The sequence below is a fragment of the Dothidotthia symphoricarpi genome, assembly GCF_010015815.1.
Source record: "Dothidotthia symphoricarpi CBS 119687 unplaced genomic scaffold P153scaffold_25, whole genome shotgun sequence".
NCBI classification, from domain to species: Eukaryota; Fungi; Ascomycota; class Dothideomycetes; order Pleosporales; family Dothidotthiaceae; genus Dothidotthia; species Dothidotthia symphoricarpi.
Window position 1 is genome coordinate 143,514 of NW_022985032.1, and position 21,066 is coordinate 164,579.

Consider the following 21,066-nt stretch of genomic DNA (forward strand, 5'->3'; position numbering starts at 1 on the left):
CCGCGTTGTTTGTTCAACATCAACACCAACGCGTCCAACTCAACCACGCAATCTCACGCCCTAAGTTTCCTTTCCAATCACATTTCCATCACCTTTTTAAGATGGCCGACAACCAGCAACCCCCGCAACAAGACGAAGAAGAGGACAAAATCCTGGCCTACTTCCCCGACCCACCACCCTTCTACAAGCACTTCACCCCCGCCAACCTAGATCGCCTAGCCGCGCTGGAAAAAGATGTCCTTCCCGCAGACACCACCACAGCCACCCACGCATCCAGCCTCACCCCAGCCCAGATCCTCGCCCTCCCCACCGAACTGCGCTACCTGCTGCCCCCCACTCCGCCCGCCGCAGACGAAGAATTCAAAGTCTTCGGCCAGCCCACAAAAGCGGCCGGTACCGCCGTCTTCGACAAGAACATGACGTTCATCGCCGCGAAGCTGGACGAGTGGGCGCTGCCGGGCTGGACGTACGAGCAGCTGTATCCCGCCAGCACGGAGCCCTCGTCCTCGACGCTGGACCGGCAAAACTACCTCTTCCGCTTCCTGCGCAGTGTGCTGGTGAGCTACATCGAGCTGTTGGGCATTGTGGCAGTGGATCCTGTCTCTGAGGCGAAGAATGAGAAGTTGCGCGATATTTTGACGCTGGTTGCTAATATGCATGCCCTGGTCAATGAGTATAGACCGCATCAGGCGAGGGAGACGTTGATTGGGATGCTGGAGCGGCAGGTGGAGAGGAAGAAGGGCGAGATTGAGGGTGTGAGGAAGATGGAGGAGAGAGTAAGGGATGTGCTGGGCGGGTTTGGGGAACTGGGGAAGGTCGACGGGGAGGGGGTGGACGAGGGGAGCGAGAAGAATATGCTGGGCGGAGCGCGGGGGAGAACGGAAATGCAAAGTGGTATGTGGGAGGCTTTGGATGAAATTCTGGGATAATCGGACACGACTCTCCGCACCATATCGCCTCTTGTCAAGCTTCGACTACCTACGAGACTACATCGTCGTCGCCACCCCCAAAGACCCGCTTCCAAAGCAGCCAGTTCTCCAACGTTCGACTCGCGTACCTCCCTTGTCCCCGCACATCGGCCCGCTCCATCTTTGCTTGTTCTTCCACACTAAACGCCTCCACACCTTTCACCGACGGGTTTCCACCCATCACGGCTTCCTTGACAGTATATGCGTACACATCTGCCTTCACCCCAGGGATCCTGCGATCCGCAGTAGCTGTCAGAATGCCAATGATGGTCTTGATGCCGAGGGCGTCGCGGATGTTGTCCCCTAGGCGGGGAAATATGCCATTCAAAAACGAGATGGCAGCTGTGGACATGCGGTGTACAAAGTCGACAACAATGCCGCCAGGCGCGTAATCGAGGATGTTACCGTAGATGTCGCCGCTGCCCGTGGTGTTCGGAGCAGGCGCAGCAATGCGGTTTGTCAGCCGTTGAATCTCCTCGGGCACAGTGGGAATGATAGGATTCAGCGAGTCTTCATCGACGGTCTGGATGCCCTGCACAATCCAGCGCAACACCGTATCAGACAACACCTCGTTTGGAAAGACAGTCTGCGAAAGCAGATCCGGCAACAGACCCAGTACCTTCTCAATCCAATTCACAGGGCTCTGCTTCACGAAGCGAAACGTCTGCCGCCCGACGTCGTAGTGCGTGCCGGGGAACCACTTCTGCCGTACGACTGCTGCTTCGCCGCCAGACCCCGGAAGTACGAGGCACGGCTGGAACATCCACAACCGGTCGTGCAGCGCTGGTGCATGGTACACGTACTGCACGGCACTGGACATATGCAGATCGAAGAACTCAAACGGCGCCCAGTCGAACCCGACGCCCGCACTGAGCCGCGGGATACCCAGCGACCCCACAGTATCAATGATACCCATGAAGCGAATCGGGCGAGCAACCTGCCAAATGCGGTCCGCGTTTTTCCTGCGGTCGACGCACTCCGGGCTCTGGGGCGCATCACTAGGAATCGAACTGCGGTATGTTCTAAAGACCTCGGAGCACAACGAATCGATTTCCGCCTCGCTGTAGGATGGCAGCCGGCGGATGATACCGCAGTTGTTGAGCATGCCCGCGACGCACCGCACGGTGAAGGAACCGCGACTGAAGCCGAACAGCCAGATCTCATGGTCTAATGTGTAGTGCGTGACGATGAACTTGTACACGTTGATGCATTCTGTGCTCAGGGCCGACGCGGTGGCGCCGTCCCATATGTACTCGACGAAGTTGCTGTTGAGGCCTGTGCCTTCCTGGTAGCCCGCGATGATGGTGTCGGAGGTGTTGGAGTTTGGGACTACAGCGCTGGAGTCAACTGCACTGGGGTCGTCCACGGAGCTGGTGTTCACCGCGCCCGAGACGAGGCCGGCCAAGGAATCGGTAGCAGAAGCCGCATCTGAAGAGACGCTAGCGTGCGGTCGGATGGTATGCACTTCCCCAGGTTCCGCCCTCGACTCGCTACTATATTGCACCTCCCCGACCATGTTTGCAAGTTGTCGGATGTTGCTGAAGGGCGCGCCTGCGACCTGGGTCTCGCGGCCCACCCATGTCCCGTCGCAGAAGATGACGAGGCGTTTCGAGGGCCGTGGCGTAGCAGAGTATACATGCGGTGTTGCGGATGGCATTGTGGTTTATTCCCAGGAAGCTTAAATAGGATGTGATAGAGAAGTTCTGCTGTTGACGACGACAAAATATCGATGTGTTTGAATAGTGATTCTTCCCCTTTTTGCTTGTTTCCCCTGTGGCTGTGGCTTTAGGGCATGGGGCTGTTGTCGCTGGATCACCTGCGGCGTCTGGATGCTCGGGCGAGGGTGCACATGGTGGTTTCTGGGGTCCCACGCACACACCCCCGTTTAAATGCCCGCAGAAGGTCTGAGACAGCTCAGAGACAGAAGCTAGGTGGTGTTTCATGTTGCGATGTCGTCATGCTTTTGTTTTTGTTGGTGCTGGCATGCGTGGGGCGGTCAAGCCTTGGTACACGTAGTACTTTTCTTCTAGAGGATACAGGCCCACTTTGCTCTATCCTAATATATATCTACAGAGTAAAGTGAAGAGGAGTTCATTTAATAAGATCATTCGTGAGCTTAAGCGTGTCTCAAACGTCTTGGAACACCATGTGCCTCCGCGGCAAAGCATTGCATGTGCATCCGTCCCTCCGTACCCCAAGCCCGTCACGCCGACTCGATCATGCAGCGCCAGCTTGAGGCGCAACCTGCCCTCGAAATCGCACTATGGATTCGGCGCGCCCAGCTGTCCCAGAGCAGAAACGACGCCGTGGGAATCAACCATTGCCATGTTGATTAATCTCAACATACCGCTGTGTTCCCAAACGCACCCTTGTTGCTGCCCACGTGCACGACATGTTGCACCTCGTCCAATGCACGCCCCAACCCACTCACTTCCAACGCAGCGCCCATGCGCGTCCCGCTGTCGTGCAGCTCGACGTACCTGATCGTCTTCGGGGTTATGCCTGCGGCTTGAATGGTGGCTGTGTTGAGCGCGCTAAGGACGCCGTCGCGTAGCCCTCGATGACGACATACACGGCGGAGAGAGCGCGTCGCGTTGGGACCCTCTCTGAAAGAGAACATCTTTGTTCCGACGCTCCCAATTTGCTGGCCAGACATGCAGCTTGTGAAACGTCCAGTATGCTCACCTTACAGCCAGGAAAGCGCTCCACAATATGCTTGTGGAGCTCGTTTAGGGTGATGCTGTGTCTGCCAGCTTCGAAAAAGGAGGCGTCGGAGTTTGGTGAGCTTGCCAGCTAAACAGTCTGCATCTACAGATCCCTGAGGATTTTTGACACGCTTTCTTCGTACCGCGACAACGCTGTCTGACCAAGTATTCGAGCGAGAGCACCTGCTGCACTTTCGACAAGGAAACCACCAAGACGATATCGCTGGGCGACTCATGACGACCGCGAGGTCCTGAGCTACTGCTCGGAACAGGGCTGCTCAGGAACAGCATAGGCACGAGTGACATGGTTGAAAGAAAGAGTGTTGCTGCCAAAGAATTACTTGGTGAAGTTGTTCCAGACGATGGGAAACCAACCATTTATACCTCTGCACGACTGTCTGTTTGAAACTGTCTCACTTTCGAGTGAAAAGTCCTTCGGACCTTTGTCCTTCCATGATACAAGGCCTGAGCATCCTCGAGTTGTGAGCAACCCATGTAGTTGTCGTGGCCTGCTTAGCATATAGGAAAAGCTTGTGATGAAGTCGCAGCAGGCAAGTGATCGAGTTCTTCTAACCAAAGCGTATAGAAAAGCACCGAAATGACCCAAGCCCCATGAGACAAGCGCCTGGTGGACACAGTAACTCGGGGAGGTAGGAGGTCTTACCTGCAGCTTCATCCGCATCTGCTCTCAAGACTTTTCAAGTCCCGTTCCGCGAGAGGAAGGCACATGCAAAGACGCAATTGGTTCCTAGTTATATCATACCTTGCTAAACGACATTTTGCTCGATCTCGGTCACAAATGAGCAAGTGACGGTGTCTCTAGAGAGCTGATTCATCTCTGACCACTTCATGGCAGCCCCTGTGCACTGACCTATCAGGCAGGCCATCTTGTACCTTAACCTGCTTAAGCTCTGTTATGCAGTCACTTTATAGCTTTACTTCGTTAGCCCCCGCAAATATGTACGTAACAGCGGGCCGTTTCCGTGCCCCCGGAAGTGGCGCCATAAGTTACCCACTTTCAATCAAGGGCGCAGTGTTCCTCGGGCTCTCGCGTCGAGCTGAAAGCCGGAAGTAACGTCGGTCGGTGTCCGAACAAGCAACATCTCTACGGGGTTACTATAATGATACATCTTCGCGACTTGGAAAAAGGGCGGTAGACTGAGAAAGGGCTGCTAAAAGATTTTGCACTTTTTAGATTTTTGGATCATTGCGTTGTTTTGATTATCCAAGATTGTGTTGATTGAACTCGACCACCGCACCATTTCTGGCTTTCAGTCTGACGCGATAGCTCGGGGGATCTTTGAACCAACTCCAGGATTCTTGAGTTGTGCACCCTTCACGCCTGTGAATAGACTGCAGCTCCCGACCACCCATAATGCTTCTCCAACGACTTCAGGCTCTCCCAGATCACACGGCAGAGAGGAGCCCCTACTACATTCTAGCGGTCGTGTGAGTCTGAATTCCATGCACTCTAGCCTGTCACTAACAGAAGAGATGTAGGTGCTCTGCAATGTTTCTCGATCTTGCGAACTTAAGTGCTATTACAATCGCACTTCCTACAATCCAGACAGACTTCGGTATCAACGTTGGCGATCTTCAATGGATCATCTCCGCCTACGCTCTAACGTTTGGCGGTTTCCTTCTGCTGGGTGGCCGCGGAGGAGACATCTTCGGGTTGGATTCCACCACAGTTTTGCATCCTTACGGGCGCAGCTAATGTCGAACCTAGACATCGTCGCGTTTTGCTCTTCGGCATGGTTTTCTTCGCTCTGTTCAGTTTGGTCTGCGCTGTGGCTCCGACCTTTATAGGACTCGTCATCGCCAGAGCGTTCCAAGGGATAGGTGCCGCTTTCACCATCCCTTCAGCGCAGGCACATATTGCCCTGCATTTCAGCGACCCAACGAAGAAAGCGAAAGCTCTTGGAATATGGGGTGCCGCAGGTTCTCTGGGTTTCATCATTGGACTCATCCTTGGCGGTGTCCTTACGGCGTTCCTGGGCTGGAGGTGGATCTTCTGGATATCTTTGATCATCTCAGGAATCGTCATCCCAGCGGCATATGTTGTCCTTCCACGGGCCCCCTCTCCTCGTGCTGTTACTCCTCATCCTGTGGATGGAGGAAGTACAGACGACAGCTCACCGGCGCCGAAGAAAGGGCTTCTACAATCAGTCCGTGAGCGTCTGGTCCGATTCGACGCTCTGGGCATCTCTCTAGGTATCCCGGGTATTCTCCTCCTCACCTATGCACTCACCTCCGCCAACACCGAAGGTTGGGACGACGCTAAGATCATCGCTACTCTTGTGGTATCTGTTGTCTTGCTTGTCGTCTTCATCCTGCATGAACGCTCCGCCCCTCAGGCAATTCTGGCTCCCCATCTGTTCCGCAACCTATCCTTCAACCTCACGTTGATCCTTGCCGTCAACACATACGCCGTACGACAAGCATGTACCTATTTTCTTACTGTCCAGCTCCAGTCCTACGGCGCTAGTGCCATCCACACCTCGGTTCTCTTCATCCCACTCGGCGTGAGCGCCCTCATCTTCAATACTCTCTCGGGTCGTCTCGTTCCGATTCTCGGCGCAAGGGCTATGGTGAGTTCTTTTCCCCCTTCGACCCATGCGCCCTATAATGTCAACTTGATGTGCTGACTCTCCAATAGTTCATCATCGGCTGGGCCCTTTCCATCCCCGGCATCCTCCTCTTTAGCTTCATCACCGAGCACACTTCGTACTGGCGCTACACCTTCCCTGGGATGATCCTTTACATCGCCGGCATCGGCGCCGTGTACATCACCGCCAACTTCGTCGTCGTCTCTTCCGCGTCCAAGTCAGACCAGGGCGCTGCCGCCGGCGTCTTTAACGTAGCGCTGCAGGTCGGCGGCAGCGTTCTGGGCCTGGCCGTGCTGACCGCCGTCGCAGAAGGCATTGAGAAGACACACGGCGATGCGGGTCTTCCTCAGGGTGAACTTAGTGACATTGGGTATAGGAGCGTGTACTACAGCTGCGTTATCTTGAGTGGCATCGGCCTCTTTCTTAGCGTTTTCGCTATCAAGGTGCCGGATAGCATGCGCGGATCGGTTTGGAAGGGGAAGATTGATGTAAGTGCCGTTACTGAGACCTCTTCGTCCCATGAGCTACAGCCCACCCAGTCACGGCAGAGTTGAATTTGGCATGTTGCTTAGCCAAAGCTGCTTCGTTTGTGGCGAGCTTACGCATTAGAATTACGGGTGATAGGGTTGGAGAAACAAGAAGAAGTAATCGTTTAATATTATCAGGTTAGCAACGGGGAAATTCCATAAACGCAAGATCTGCGTTTTCTTTCAGAAGTCCCATCTTTCTCGTACGACCCGTGTTAGCTCCTTTGCAGGCAGCGAGAGAGACTGCGTCTCGTAGATCGTTTATGGAATATCTCAGGCGATGCATTTTGTTATCACAAAGCGTTCGAAGCAACACATCATCATTACGGGAATAAGAAATCGACAGCGCTGGCGTCTTGGTGAGTCTTGGAGCATGACATTATGGACAATCGTAATGTTGTTGAGATTGGTCGCGCCTCTGATAGGCTGGTGGATGTTTGCATGAACTTGTCTGTTTCGCGTTGATGTGGCTTTGCTGGTATAAGCCACATGCTGGTGGCTGAGGCTGTCAACCATGCTGTACCTATGCTGAAACGAGGAGTCGCCCTTGGCTTGATGACGTGTGGGGTCTCTTTGGATGCTTTTTTTGGGATTCTCTGGCCTACAGGCAACGGACCCTGAGGTAGTGCGTGGTACAAACATGGCTATTTCCGGTGGTATTTGAGTTGCCACAAAGAAACTGTAATGTTGAAGAGCACATCTTCGCCGGGATAGGCCCGTCCTCAGATTGGTTTCACCATGGGCCTAGCAAGTTTCGAGACTGCCAAGCCAAAGAAAAAGGAACAGGTTAGCGAGCTGCCTTTTTGGGTGTGGTGAAGCACAGCGACCAACAAAGACAGGCAAACTGACGTCCAATCATGCGGCGGTGCGGAGATGGTGCAGCCGCCCTCGACTACCTTGGTACGAGTCTCGAAGACCATGGCCGTGTGTTCTCCGTTCATCCCTCACCACTCGTAGGTTGTACCGGCAAAGACGCAGACGCTGGCGCTGTGTTCATCTTCTCGTCGCTCTCTAGTCTGCTGCTTGTGATTCGCACCGGGCGCGTCCTGCCATAAACAGACCCTCTCGACACTCCTTCACTGCGTCTGCGGTCGCTTCCACAGCGGGAATAGGTACAATAGAAGACTACAGCAACAAAGCGTCCGTGTTGTTGCTGTGCTCCTTCATATACCGCGCCACAACCCTGCATTCACTCTTTTAACTCACACACTCGTGGTGAGCAGCCGGCCTGTTACCACAAGCACACTCGCTCCGTCGCCACTTGGATTCTCCGTCGCAGCTTGCTGGACGCGATACATGTCCCTGTAGCAGCTCGCGTCACTCCTTAGCACAGCTGGACTGCAGGCGACACGACCGTTGAGCGGCCATCTATATACCTACTAATACCTAACGACTGCACCAGCCATGGGGTGCTGTGGAGATCGCGAGAAGGGCGTCATCGTAGCCGAGGAGCAGAAGTGGGACTACATCGTGTGTACCCCAACAAGGCAGGCGCAGACGCGAGCCACATGCTGACCATGACAGAACCTCTCCGACTTTCGCTCGACGTCGTGTCTAACGCCGCTGTCCTACGTCTGGCTGTGGATCCTCGTCCTGGTGTCCTGCGCCGTCTACGCCGCCGATGCCTTTACTGCCGTCAACCTCCTGGCCTACAACAAATGGTCGAGTCAGGTGCAGCCCAAGGTCTCGTTCGAGGTGGCCAAGTGGATCTTCGCCATCACCATCATCATTTCCTATGTTTTCCTCATCTACCGTGGCTTCAGAACGCTGCGCGTCATGCGCTCGGGCAGTGTGACAGAGTGCTATCTGGAGCCCATTGCTGCCATCTGGCAGAGCATGCGTGTAACCAATCGGGGCCAGGGTTGGAGACGTTTTCTCGTCTTTGCCGAGCTGACCAAGAGTAAGAAGGGTGTCAACTACATCGCCCTGTTTGTCTACTTTCAGTTCAAGAGCGCCCTCATCGTCGTCGTCGCGCAAGGTCCTCGCATTGCGATCAATGCCATGACCCTGTACGCCGTTATGAAGGCTGAGCTCCTTCCTGTTGGCCACCACGCGTCTGAAGAGCATTCCAACTTTGAGCAGTTCTTCCTCAACATTGGCGTTTTAATCGACACGGGCAACAGACAGGAGACCATAATCTACTTCACCATGTTGTTTTCCCTCGTCATCTGGGTCTTCGCCGCTCTCGGTCTCCTCATTTCCGTTCTGCTCTACATGTTCTTCCTCTGGCACTATATTCCTCGCTCGGATGGGAGTTTGACCCAGTACTGTCGTCGCAAGCTCGAGACTCGTCTGGGGCGTATTGTGGGTAAGAAGATGAAGAAGGCAATCGAGAAAGAGAACCAACTGCGGAAGGAAGCAGAGCGCAGGGCCAAGAAGAAGGGAGACTTGGGCTCCACTCGCACAGTACCTACCCTGCCCAAGCTCGACGGAGAGGACGATATATCGTCTGTCTACACCACTTTCCAGCAATCGAACACCACCCTCCCATTGTACTCGTCGAACCCCCCATCGCGAACGAATACCATGAATACCACGAGTACGGCCCGCACCCTGGCCATGCAGCCTTCCTTGCCCTCGCTGAGTGAGAGACCCGATCTGCCGACGCGACACGACACGCAGTTTTCAAACTTCTCGAGCAGGAGTTATAGCTCGAATGCGCCGCTTATCAACGAAGCAAGCGGTATGGGCACATCAACGCCCGCGCCTCCCATGCCTACACTAACACGAGAGGGCGACTACTTCGGCGAACCACCTGCTCAGCCATTCTCAGTCATGGCCCAAGGCCGAGCTTCTCCGCGACCACCACGCGGACCACCTCTCGACACGAGCTATACCTACGATCATTACTCGACAGACCAACAGCTGATCACGCCTCCATACCACGACCCACAATCAGCGCAGTCAACCCAGCCATATCAAGAGTACTCTCCGTTCAACAGCCGTGCACCACCGCCGTTGAACCAGGCCTACAAGCCTTCCCCCGTTGATGCATCACCATACTACTCACACTCCAATACTCCTGTTGACTACGCGCCTCCCCAGCTCCCGAGCACCCTGCGCACCGGCACTCCCGTCACGTCTCAACCAAGAGGTATGCCTCCACCACGGTCAGGCACCGCACCGCCGCGTCAGGGTCTGCCTTCCAGCCTGCAGTCCGCCACCCAGCGCCGCGATGCCCCGCAACCCTTTCCAAACCGCGGAATGAGCGCCTCGGCGCCCGCACAACAGCGCAGTGCGACAGCACCAGGATGGGCGCCCCAGCCCGCGCAGAAGAGTTACACGCCTTCCAGCCAGCGAAACTATCACAATGGGTATGACTACTAGGCAATCAGCCCCTTGTGTCATTCCACATGACCACTTTACATTCTTGTGCATTCGACGTCATGTCAGGCCTTGGCTTGGAACTGGCGTTTCAAACCCCCTTTCGCTTCTCCTTCTGTTGGACACAGAAACCCCTCGTTTCTTTTGCTTGTTCTGGCTCCATGCGTTTCATAAACGGTGGTCAGGCGGCTTGCCGGCATTGCAGTCTTTTTCTTTGCTTCTTTTTCTTGGTAGTGCAGTTTCGAGATACCCTGGCGCTCGCTCACCGCTGGCTGGTTTCGGACGTCCATTCGCTTCTTCTTCTTTTTGGCTTTTGGTGGGGGGGATTGTGGGGTGGATTTATGGGGTGGTGTGGTGGTGTGATGTGATATCAGAGAATTGGGGATGTACGTGTATATGTATGTATATAGTGTGTGTTTGGAGTGAATGAAATGATGCCATTCATGTTTACTATAGAACTCGCCGTGTGCGAATCGGACTGTATGATGTATGCTGGTGATTGATTCCCATCTCACCAAGCTAGACATTCTCGTACACGAGTGTCGAAGGAGTTATGTTGGAAATTCCCGCCGTGCAAAGACGTCTTATATTCTGCCTGCTAGCCAGCTAGATAAACAGCTACACCATGATCCCCGTACATCTGCTTCCAACCAGATGCCGAAATAGTGAATATTTTTCGAAGTATTGGCTTTTGAACCGGACCATATATTTCCACGCACACTACTCACTTCTAAAAGCCACATACATACATATATAATACACACCTCTCTCCGCTAAGACGCCCACCGCCCTGCATGCATACCTCGACGAACAGACGACGCATAAATCCCACTCACCCGTGAAACTGGAGATAGTCAGGCGACTGTCTGTTTGCGCAGATCCGAGTGGTCAGGATATGGGTTAAGCATGTACTCCCGGACGCGTGATGGGTTTCTGGGAGGGAGGCACAAGATATGCATGTAGTGACGTGACGTGACTACATGCAATCTGTGGATTTGATCAAAGAGAAAGACTAGACTTTTCGACGCGGGAAGATGGGATGGATTGGACTGTCTACCCGGTGATGACGCGGGGGTGGGTTGGGAGGCGGAGATGTGTTGCATTATGAGTGAGTACGTAGCAGGCATAACTATTCGGCGCCGACTTTGTATACAGCAGATAGCACAGTGGGATAGATACAAACCTCGGACATGTTTTGTGTGTTAAGTCGCCAGACAGAAGAACACAGCATCGCAGCTCCAGTCTGACCCTGCATCTCACCTCATCTCGCACCATCAACGTTCGAGATAACCAGCCAAACATGCGCGCGCCAAAAAGCAACGCGCACCGGAATTCCTCACGACGAAACACCATCTAAACCAAGCCCTACCCACCTATCCACGTTCGGCCACAAACAAACGCACAAGACCGACAATTCCCAAACACCACGCGTTTGACACCTATAATAGTCGGAGTAGGTAGGTAGGTATGCGCACGCAAAACAAACCCCAGAGCCGCGCGAGAAAAAACAAATTCTGACAGACTGGGATGGGGCGTGGTGTGGGACGACGTTCTGGGCTGGGTCTGGTTCTAATTCTGAATTGGGTTCTTTGTTTCGCGGAATTTGTGATATCCTGGCAACCTACCGTAGGCGAGTTGGGTGATGATTGGTCGGGGGTGGATGGGGTCTAGACGCCGTGTTTGTTGCGTACCTACTGTGTACAACTACCTATTTGCGGGCGCTGGAGATGCTTACATGTTTTGGGTTGTGGTGTTGAGCACCAGAGTGTGGTTACTGTGGTGTGGTGGGTTAATTTCAAGATGTTGGTGAATCGCTGCGCTGGGTTTTGCTGGTATGCGTGTTTCTTGACGTGCTGACGAATTGATTCGAATCGACGTACAACTAGCTGTAGCTGGCTGTATCCACTACGAAGCTACTTTTAGTTCCAGACAGCTTACGTGTCTTGCTCGCATGTCAGGACGGATGACAGACAGTCGGATATCACTTCACGATGTCGACACGAATAATTCGTACTCGGTACTGACGCGGTCTTCGGACTTTGAGAAAAACGGCATTGAACAGCCGATTTCTACTGAACACGACGATAAGACACTTGGTATCGATAAGCTGTTGAATCAATACCCCGCATAAGCCGAAGGCGTGCTCCGATGTGAAGGCTTGCGTTCTTCCCAACAGCGAACGAACGGAGCGTGCATCGTATGCAGGGTTTACAGTACCGGTATGCGTACTTGCAAAAGAATGGTTTCAACGTTTCCCGTGTGGAAAAAGAGCTGTTGAGTCCAATGGGGTGCTTTGACGAAGAAGACGAGTGTACTAGAGAATGCAAAAGGTTGGCAGAGGAGATTACCGCATGCAGAGGTGTCTTGTGTATTCCCAAGGTTTCAAGTTCTCTGCATTCAGCCCGAGGGGAGCAAACCTCCCCTCCTGTGCAAGGGCAACCGTCTCACCGTCTCGACATCAGATGCGATATGACACAGAAGGTCCAGAACATGCTAAGAGAAAATGACGATGGGGGAAAAGAAAATTCTGACGTTAAAAACGAAGGATGGTAAAATTCCGTGGATTGTTATTGGTGGCAAGTGGAAAAACAAAGACAAGGAAGAGATCTCGACATGCATCATTTCGGAGTCTCCGCTCTCGCATCGAAGCTCGTCAACGTTCAACAAACAGCGGTTCACCACGTCACAAGAGGCTTCCCACATCACGGCTGGAGAGTCGCTCGTTCCTGCATGTGACTGGCGGTCAAGCAGCATCTTCCGCGTGTGCATCTCACCGCACCACGCGATCGCAAGAATCGTCAGTTCTGGTGCCCTGCGATAGGGCTGGGTCAATCCGGCAGATCGGGTGGATCGGTGAGTGGAGAGAGAAAACGGCGTAGGTGCAGATGGGCTGCAGGTGGTGGATAGAGTGCGGAGAGGGAAGGAAAGTTTGCGTCGTAGTTGCGTCACGATCTAGGCGAGACTCTGTCGCTGCCGACCAGGATGTGGCTGCGATGGATGCTGATTTGATCAAAACCGTCGGGAGGAGGGGAGAGGTCCGGTTGTGCAGCATGTGCGAGGGAAACTGGACGGTTTTAGCACTCGCCCATAGGTGGATGCCGCGTGGGAAACATGACACTAGACGGAGCTACTGTGACCCAGAGTTGTTGAGAAATGAGTCGCATGCAACGCGGTGGGCTCCAGAGTCAGATGTGCTGCGGGACATGTCGACCAAAACGTCCTGACATGCCCGGCGATCTGTTGCTCCACTTGTGCAGCGTCGTCTTCCAATTGCGCAGCGCGGAATAACCCACGGCGACGCACGCTGTGATTGCGCGGCCATCATTTCGCTGACAGCGTGATGGCGTCGTATCGTGGTGTTGACAGCCAGCACGCTCCGCTGTTGGCAGCCAGTTGACAGCGGCGGTCCCAAGCAATTCACGACCAGCACTCTCCACGGCTGCCAGGTAGCAGCGGCAAATGGTTTGCCAACACGTTTGATACACGGGGCCTGCCGGCGTTGCGCTGGCCCAGGCCCGCGGCTTCGAACGTCTTGGAGCGCTGAGGTGCCGAGCGTTCCTGATTCAGGCACACCAATCAGAGGCGCGGCCATGCACGTCTCGTTTTAGCGGGGCGAGATGCCATTGGCGGGGCTCAGATTGGAAACAGGGGCGGTTCGGCGAGGCGCGTTACCGCTTGCGTCGATAGGAGACGAGCGGGTTGCATCTCGTGTGTGGCCGCGTATCCTCCTCTTCTTTCCTCCTTCACCTCGCTCTCTATAATAGCCCGTTGTCCCTCGCTTGAAGAATACCAGCCTTTTGCGCGTCCACTCATTTACGCCCATTGTCGCTGTATACTCACTCCAGTCTTTTCCAATCACTATACAGTAAACACTACACGATACACACTTCATTCACAGCCGCCCACACACTCACCGCACACTCACGCCGTTGAACGCCGTTACGACCAGACCGTCCCATACATAAACATCCACATCCACCAACAACAACAACACCCGACTCCAACATCATGCGTTACTCTTCCGCCATGGTGCTGAGCACCTTCGCTGTCGGTCAGGCCGCCGCCTCCCACATGCACAACCGTCACGCCAGCTTCCACGAGCGCCGCCAAGCGTGAGTAGCTCGCCTTCTCCCGCGCCTTCGTCGACGATGCTAATATTCCTCCAGTGAAGCCAAGCGCAGTGCTGGCGCCGATGTCGACTGGAACAAGGTCGCTGTTGATCTCAAGGACGTCGACTGGGAGGCCGTCAACTGGAGCTCTGTCTTCCAGTCCTCAACCGCTGTCGCCGCTGCCTCCACTCCTGCCGCTGTCTACAGCGCAGCCGCTGCCACCGCGACCCAGGCAAAGGCCGATGCCAAGAAGGTGGTGTCTTCCGTCGTCGAGGCTGCGTACACGCCTGTGCCCACCAAGGTGGCATCGGTCGTGGCAGTCGCATCCAAGGTCGCTTCATCCAAGGCCGCTGTCGCAACAAGCGCGGCGGAGTCGACCGTCTCCACCGACAGCATCATCGATGATCTTGGTGATGCTATCGATGACATCGGTGACGCTGTCTCAGACCTGCTCCACGGCGTCTCCACCTTGATCAAGAGCCTCGGCATCGTCTCCGTCGGCAAGAACTCCAAGACCAACAACGGTGGTATCTGGATCGGCAGCGACAGCGAGTGGAAGGCTGAGTTCACCAACGACGCCAGCGAGGATGCTGTTATCTTCTGCTGGAAGGCCGATGGCTACTCCGGAATGTCCCTGAACGTCAACCAGCCCGAGATCTCCGTCGGCCTCAAGGCAGGAGAGTCCGTCGAGGTCTCTTTCGCTGAGAACGTCCCCGCTGCCTGTGCCCCGGCCTACACCTCTACCAAGCTCGCTCTCTTCGGCGGTATCGACCAGACTTGGTGGGAGGTTACCTTCGGCAGCTCCGGTGCCTTCGATGTCTCCCGTAACGTCAACATGAACGGCTGCACCATCAACTCCAAGGGCTCCAAGTGCACATCCAACATGGACACATGCGTGTTCAAGTGCAAGGACAGCAGCGCCAGCTCCTGCGAGTCTGGCTCTGACTACGACCTCTTCAACTGCGACTCTTCCAGCGGCGGTGGCGGCGGCTACGACGCCGTCATGGCCGGTACCGGTGGTGGCTGCGCCATGGGCTCCTCCGGCGAGACCGTCAAGGTCTCCTTCAACTAAGTGCTGTGTCTTATGTGTCGTCGGAGTTGTTTTTTGTACTTACGCCTTTTCCCCATATCATCTGACCTTCTTGGCCTTCTTAGATCATCCTCGTCCGTCCCGGTAATCTTCTGGACATTGTTACTTTCTCGCAGGATACCCGCACGGCTTTTGGGCCCCGATTTCACACGATATGGCTGAGGATCTTTTTCGCATTTGAGCTCTTAGTGGCCAAGGTGCTTTTGTATAACTGTTTAGATTTTTAGTCTATTTCGAATTCAAAACTCAAAAATAATACTCTGTTTACCTACATGTGTGCATTGACTGTGTTGTCTGCGATACCTGTTGGTTGTATGGCTTGTGTGTTCGTTTGTTGCGTGTCGAGTCGGTCGATTAGAGCGTTGTTAGTGACGCTTTTCTGATAACTCGTACTCTTGCTAACACTTTGCGTGCCAACATGCGGCAGACGTGAAGTGAGATGAACTGACATGGAATGAAACAGCAGGAGACCACACGCTTGTCGGTTGACACATTCATTGAGCCAGAGCAGGACACGTAACTCGTCAGGCAAGCGCGAGCACAACTTCCCGCAGCCACATCATCATACCGCGCACAAACACCCCGAGGAAACGTAGAATGTCAGCGAAAGAGTCGAAGAGTGAATATGAGTGCGAAGCCGTACAATCCGCATGTAAGCAAAGTACCAATATACAACGCCAGCAAAGATACAGACGCAGAAACACCGAGATAAGAATGCCGTGAAACCCGTCTTAGAAAGAGAAGGAGTCTAGAGAGAAGAAACGCACTGCGGCGAGGGGAGTGGAGGGGTAGATGCAAACAGTGAGGTGGAGTGTTGTCGTGTCGTGTCGTTTTTGGGGAAGTGAGGGACGAGGAGTCAACTGCAAAAGCGAAAAGTAAGTTACATACATTCTTTGTGGCTCCTACAAGCCGAAAAACTACACAATTGCAGTTTGTCAAAGTGCACGCAAGGCGTATACAGCTTACAATTCAGGTATAAGGTTCCTACACTAAACTTAGTTGTAGTTGTCAAGCTGTTGCACGATTTCGCTGCACCCTGGTTCCTGGTATTTCGATTAGTCGAGAGCGTGGGTAACAAACGAAGGCACGACACGAACAGGGCGGACAATCAACGCTCGACCTTCACGAGTTGAGTTATCCTGCTAGAAATGGAGATCGGAATACTCGGAATCAAGCTGCGTTCTTTGCAGCAACACAACAACCCTAAACTACAAAATTAACATGCTAGTAGACGTATACAAACAACACGTAAGGCGTAGAAATTTCACAAAGTTTTCACATGTAGCTGTCAAGCTGTTGCAGAACCTCGCTGCAGCCTACTTAGTTCCGGGTATTTCGACTAACCAAGAGGGTGGTACATGATGCGAGCGAGGGCATTCTCTGCATCTGCAGGAGACTACTGCAAGAACACGAGATCAAAACATGCCAACTTCCACCGTGCATCACTCACTCAAAGGCAATACATCATGTGAAGCTTATCAAAACATATCATTCGTATAGTACTCCCAAGCTATGAACTCCGCAGATTGCTGTGCAAATCTAATACATATCGGGCCACCCAACGTGACCGGCTCCGCGAATGCATGTAAGAACACTACACTTTTACACCTGTCACAAGTCATCTACAACTCGTCGTGACCAGGCTCCTCGTCGTCGCCACCAGGGCCACCAGACGAGCCGTAAAGCTTGGAGGTGATGGGGTAGGCAACGTCAGACAACTTCTGGAACTGCTCATCGAAGTCCTCGGCGACAGCCTCGGCGGCGTTCTCCTCGAGCCAGTCCTGGATCTCCTTGATGGCGTCCTTGAGCGACTCCTTGTCGTCGTCGTCAATCTTGCCGCCAAGACCCTCGTCGTCGTTGATCTGGTTCTTCAGGCTGTAGGCGTAGTTCTCGAGCTTGTTGCGGGATTCGATACGCTCGCGGGTGGCCTTGTCCTCCTCAGCGTACTTCTCAGCCTCCTCAACCATGCGCTCGATATCCTCGGCACTCAGGCGGCCCTTGTCGTTGGTGATGGTGATGCTCTCACCCTTGCCGGTGCCCTTGTCGATGGCGGAGACCTTGAGCATGCCGTTGGCATCAAGCTCGAAAGTGACCTCAATTTGGGGAACACCACGGGGCGCAGGACTGTACAGTTGTTAGTCGCGATTAAAGTACAGAATGTAGAAGCGGAGACTTACGGAATGTTGGTGAGCTCGAACTTGCCGAGGTTATTGTTATCCTTTGTCATCGATCGCTCGCCTTCAAAGACCTGGATCAAGACCACGGGCTGGTTGTCGGCGGCGGTCGAGAAGATCTGGCTCTTCTTGGTAGGGATTGTGGTACCACGCTTGATGAGGGAAGTCATAACGCCACCGGTGGTCTCAATACCGAGAGTAAGCGGGTTGACATCCATGAGAATGATCTGGTCGGTAGCGGTATCACCGGAGAGAACACCACCCTGAACAGCAGCGCCGAAAGCGACAGCCTCATCGGGGTTGACATCCTTGCGAGCCTTCTTTCCGAAGAACTCCTCGAGCATGGCCTGAACCTTGGGGATACGGGTGGAACCACCGACAAGGACGATGTCATCGATGTCGCTCTTCTTCATCTTGGCGTCCTTGAGGACCTGCTCAACAGGCTTGAGCGTCTTCTTGAAGAGATCGTTGTTCAGCTCCTCGAACTTGGCGCGAGTGAGGGTCTCGGAGAAATCCTCGCCCTTGAAGAAAGACTCGATTTCGATTTTGGTGGTCTTCTGGGACGAGAGCGTGCGCTTGGCCTTCTCGACTTCACGCTTGAGCTTACCCATAGTCTTAGCGTCCTTGGTAATGTCGACGCTCTTCTCCTTGTTGTACTTCTTGGTGAAGTAGTTGATAACACGGTTGTCGAAATCTTCTCCGCCGAGATGAGTGTCACCAGCGGTAGATTGGACCTCAAACACGCCCTCCTCAATGGTAAGGATAGACACATCGAAAGTACCACCTCCGAGATCGTAGACGAGAACCTGGCGTTCCTTCTGATCGGTCTTGTCAAGGCCGTAGGCGAGAGCGGCGGCGGTGGGCTCGTTCACAACGCGGAGAACGTTGAGACCGGCGATGGTTCCGGCGTCCTTGGTGGCAGCGCGCTGAGCGTCGTTGAAGTAGGCGGGGACCGTGACAACGGCATTTTTGACTTCCTCGCCGAGATAGCTCTCAGCGACCTCCTTCATCTTGCCGAGAACCATGGCCGAGATTTCCTCGGGGGTGAATGTCTTCTCCTCCTTGTTGACCTGAACGCTGACGTGGGGTTGGCCCTTCTTGTTGACGACCTTGAAGGGGAAGTGCTTGATATCAGACTGGACGGACTTGTCGTTGAACTTGGAGCCGATGAGACGTTTCTGCCGCGTTGTCAGTATTCAAGTCCCAAGGCAATGGGAGCGGGGTTGGCTTACGATGTCGAAGACGGTGTTGTGGGGGTTGCTGGCGAACTGGTTCTTGGCGGCATCTCCGACAAGACGCTCCTCGTCGGTGAAAGCTACCCAGGAAGGTGTGATACGGTTACCTGTGAGCAGGCTTGTTAGGTTTTGTTACATCTCATAGGGCACATGAAAGACTTACCCTGGTCGTTGACCATGATCTCGACCTTGCCGTTCTTCATGATGCCGACACAAGAGTATGTCGTTCCCAAATCGATACCAATGACAGGGCCGGACACAGCATTGCTATTGTCCTTGAGTGGCTCCTGATCCTGGGCGTGTGCTGTCTTCGCCAGCATCAAGCCGCCGACGAGGACGAGGAGAAGGTAGAAGGCGATAGACCATGTTGAGCGCTGGTTGGCGCCCCGTGATGTCCGCGCCATTGTGGGTATTGTGTGTAGTCGAAGAGCCCGACTGGCTTTTTCTCAGTAGGCAAAGTACTGATGCGTAACTCTTCAAGAGCTCGCTGTGCGGTGGAGCTACTCAGAGACTCCGGGTATCAGAAAGGAAAGGAATACAAAGACAAGTTGAGTGGCTTGTCGAGGTGAGGATGGAGGAGAAGAAAAGTAGCGGCGGAGGGCCGCGTTATATGCGGTGTGGAGCTCAAGTTGTGAACAGCTTGCCTTTTGGCGGTCATTCGAAAATCGCCTCCGCAAGGGGACTAGCGCGCGCCAAGCCTAGAATTCACGGTGCTTGCGATCCAGCGGTACTACAGGACACGTGTGGTTTCACTCGTTACTCGAACTTTCCACGATGATCTTTCCGTGTGCAATATTGGTTGTATTTTCAAGCCATGTCGAGATACTTGAAAGTCGCTCAGCATCATGCAGGAGGAGACGGCAGCTTTGCGCAGTCTGTAGTCGCTACCAAATAAAATCCCCAAGACACCATTTTCCCCATGTCTCGTCTAAAGCCCATCCTTATCGCCTATCGCCACCTCGCGCTAGTGCCAGCCTCATCAACGGAGAATTCATTCCTCCAAGGTGTCCTTTTCGCAGATTCTCCAGGGTGACGGAAATTTGCCAACCGTTTCAAATAATGATTCTTGATGCATCCTGCAACGTCTCCTCAAGCATGTCTGCCTTGGTGACACTTCATAGATGACTCTGGGTTTGTCTTGTCTGGACGTCTCCCGAGCATCCTCCAAGAACAATCTGGCAACATCAAACTGCTGCCTGTTCGTTTCGATATTGGTTGCAGCCCACCGGATAATCCTCACGCCAAGCATAGTATAGATGTAACTTTCTGGACCTTTCCTGCAGCGAGGTGCTGATGTTTTCTCTCAAAAAATGGTTCTGATCTGGCCACCTACTGGTAACCTTACTCTGATATTCTTACGACTCAAATATTCACAATGCTGATCCAATCGATATGCGTCAAGCACAAGCATTTCTTTTTGACCGAATGTGGTAATTCTATTTCCCATCGATCGTGGTGCTAGAGGGTTGGCATTGTGCGACACCAGTCTCTAGGGACGTCTTACGCAAGATAGCGCTTGGTATTCTCGATATGGAACCTCTTCAACAAAAACATCGATTGCAGCACTAAAGGCTTGGAACGGCAAAGACCGGCTTCAGTCTTGGTGGTCTCGGCATGAGGACGATGCTTGTTCACTACCTATATGATACCTCCAACCATCAAAGTTGACCTGATGAGATGTACGGTGATCGAACCGACCTTGATATCATTGGATGTGTGTACGCAGTTTCAGGGAATATACAGCTGCCAAGTTTGAGGACTGTCTCGGAATAGTTTCTAAGAGCTGATTACAAGAGGCGACAACGATTTCGTGTCTACCGGTATGCTCTCACAGAGCCGTATCGCCGCATCAGATGCACGACCTTGACCTTTTGTTGCTGACCAACCTTAGTCCATCAATTCGCCGAGTCTTGACCGCAAAATACCCGCTATGGTGATGGGGCTGCTCGTGGATCTCAACAGCAAAGCGGAACAACGCACCTAAACACACCCCACTTTCGAGGAAAGGTATCTCGCTGCATGTATACTACAGCTTCCACAGACTTCTTATACACGCGACGGCTGTTTTCGGTCAATCTCCAGTATCGACACAACGCTCATTCGCTGTATCACCATGCACGCGTTGTCGGGTACTCTATCTTCAACGACCCAAGCACATCGGATAGTAGCTTTACCATCGGCTAAAGTGAGGTTTGACATGGTCTCATTTGCATCTTACAAATCACGAAGAGTGACGTGCATGCGAGGTGGGGCTCAGTATCGCGGGGCAGGGGTCTGCTAGACGTTCCGAAGATAGACGTCACTAAATTTTTGCGAGAGCATGTA

General features: G+C 53.6%; 9 protein-coding genes across 9 annotated transcripts; 4 read left to right on the plus strand and 5 right to left on the minus strand.

Moving 5' to 3' along the window:
- Positions 1-101: 101 nt before the first annotated feature.
- P153DRAFT_303064 (mediator of RNA polymerase II transcription subunit 7) lies at positions 102-929 on the plus strand (the record flags this gene model as incomplete). The annotated part of the gene is made up of 1 exon (XM_033664488.1): positions 102-929. The coding sequence occupies one exon, from the start codon at positions 102-104 to the stop codon at positions 927-929; it is 828 nt and encodes a 275-aa protein (XP_033518276.1).
- Positions 797-2,913, minus strand: P153DRAFT_371210 (uncharacterized protein). The gene has a single exon (XM_033669212.1). It carries the CDS (start codon positions 2,623-2,625, stop codon positions 979-981), a length of 1,647 nt encoding a protein of 548 aa, XP_033518277.1. The 5' UTR covers positions 2,626-2,913; the 3' UTR covers positions 797-978.
- A 56-nt stretch (positions 2,914-2,969) lies between these two features.
- P153DRAFT_401447 (uncharacterized protein) lies at positions 2,970-3,979 on the minus strand (the record flags this gene model as incomplete). The annotated part of the gene is made up of 4 exons (XM_033671905.1): positions 2,970-3,250; positions 3,336-3,612; positions 3,654-3,761; positions 3,836-3,979. The coding sequence occupies 4 exons, from the start codon at positions 3,977-3,979 to the stop codon at positions 3,186-3,188; spliced, it is 594 nt and encodes a 197-aa protein (XP_033518278.1). The 3' UTR covers positions 2,970-3,185.
- Positions 3,980-4,937: 958 nt separating this feature from the next.
- On the plus strand, positions 4,938-7,088 carry P153DRAFT_351403 (MFS general substrate transporter). The gene is made up of 4 exons (XM_033666340.1): positions 4,938-5,122; positions 5,174-5,347; positions 5,403-6,264; positions 6,333-7,088. The coding sequence occupies exons 1-4, from the start codon at positions 5,049-5,051 to the stop codon at positions 6,834-6,836; spliced, it is 1,614 nt and encodes a 537-aa protein (XP_033518279.1). The 5' UTR covers positions 4,938-5,048; the 3' UTR covers positions 6,837-7,088.
- A 631-nt stretch (positions 7,089-7,719) lies between these two features.
- Positions 7,720-10,556, plus strand: P153DRAFT_327583 (uncharacterized protein). The gene is made up of 2 exons (XM_033665333.1): positions 7,720-8,279; positions 8,334-10,556. The coding sequence occupies exons 1-2, from the start codon at positions 8,214-8,216 to the stop codon at positions 10,134-10,136; spliced, it is 1,869 nt and encodes a 622-aa protein (XP_033518280.1). The 5' UTR covers positions 7,720-8,213; the 3' UTR covers positions 10,137-10,556.
- On the minus strand, positions 10,168-10,923 carry P153DRAFT_140625 (uncharacterized protein). Its single transcript, XM_033662104.1, has one exon. The coding sequence runs from the start codon at positions 10,658-10,660 to the stop codon at positions 10,199-10,201; it is 462 nt and encodes a 153-aa protein (XP_033518281.1). The 5' UTR covers positions 10,661-10,923; the 3' UTR covers positions 10,168-10,198.
- Positions 10,924-13,260: 2,337 nt separating this feature from the next.
- Positions 13,261-13,725, minus strand: P153DRAFT_390933 (uncharacterized protein; the record flags this gene model as incomplete). The annotated part of the gene is made up of 1 exon (XM_033670989.1): positions 13,261-13,725. The coding sequence occupies one exon, from the start codon at positions 13,723-13,725 to the stop codon at positions 13,261-13,263; it is 465 nt and encodes a 154-aa protein (XP_033518282.1).
- Positions 13,726-13,894: 169 nt separating this feature from the next.
- Positions 13,895-15,548, plus strand: P153DRAFT_351411 (uncharacterized protein). The gene is made up of 2 exons (XM_033666341.1): positions 13,895-14,245; positions 14,300-15,548. The coding sequence occupies exons 1-2, from the start codon at positions 14,142-14,144 to the stop codon at positions 15,312-15,314; spliced, it is 1,119 nt and encodes a 372-aa protein (XP_033518283.1). The 5' UTR covers positions 13,895-14,141; the 3' UTR covers positions 15,315-15,548.
- Positions 15,549-16,889: 1,341 nt separating this feature from the next.
- Positions 16,890-19,248, minus strand: P153DRAFT_371219 (heat shock protein 70). The gene is made up of 4 exons (XM_033669213.1): positions 18,905-19,248; positions 18,739-18,848; positions 17,510-18,684; positions 16,890-17,456 (listed from the first exon to the last, which is right to left on the minus strand). The coding sequence occupies exons 1-4, from the start codon at positions 19,143-19,145 to the stop codon at positions 16,955-16,957; spliced, it is 2,028 nt and encodes a 675-aa protein (XP_033518284.1). The 5' UTR covers positions 19,146-19,248; the 3' UTR covers positions 16,890-16,954.
- Between the last annotated feature and the right edge of the window lie 1,818 nt (positions 19,249-21,066).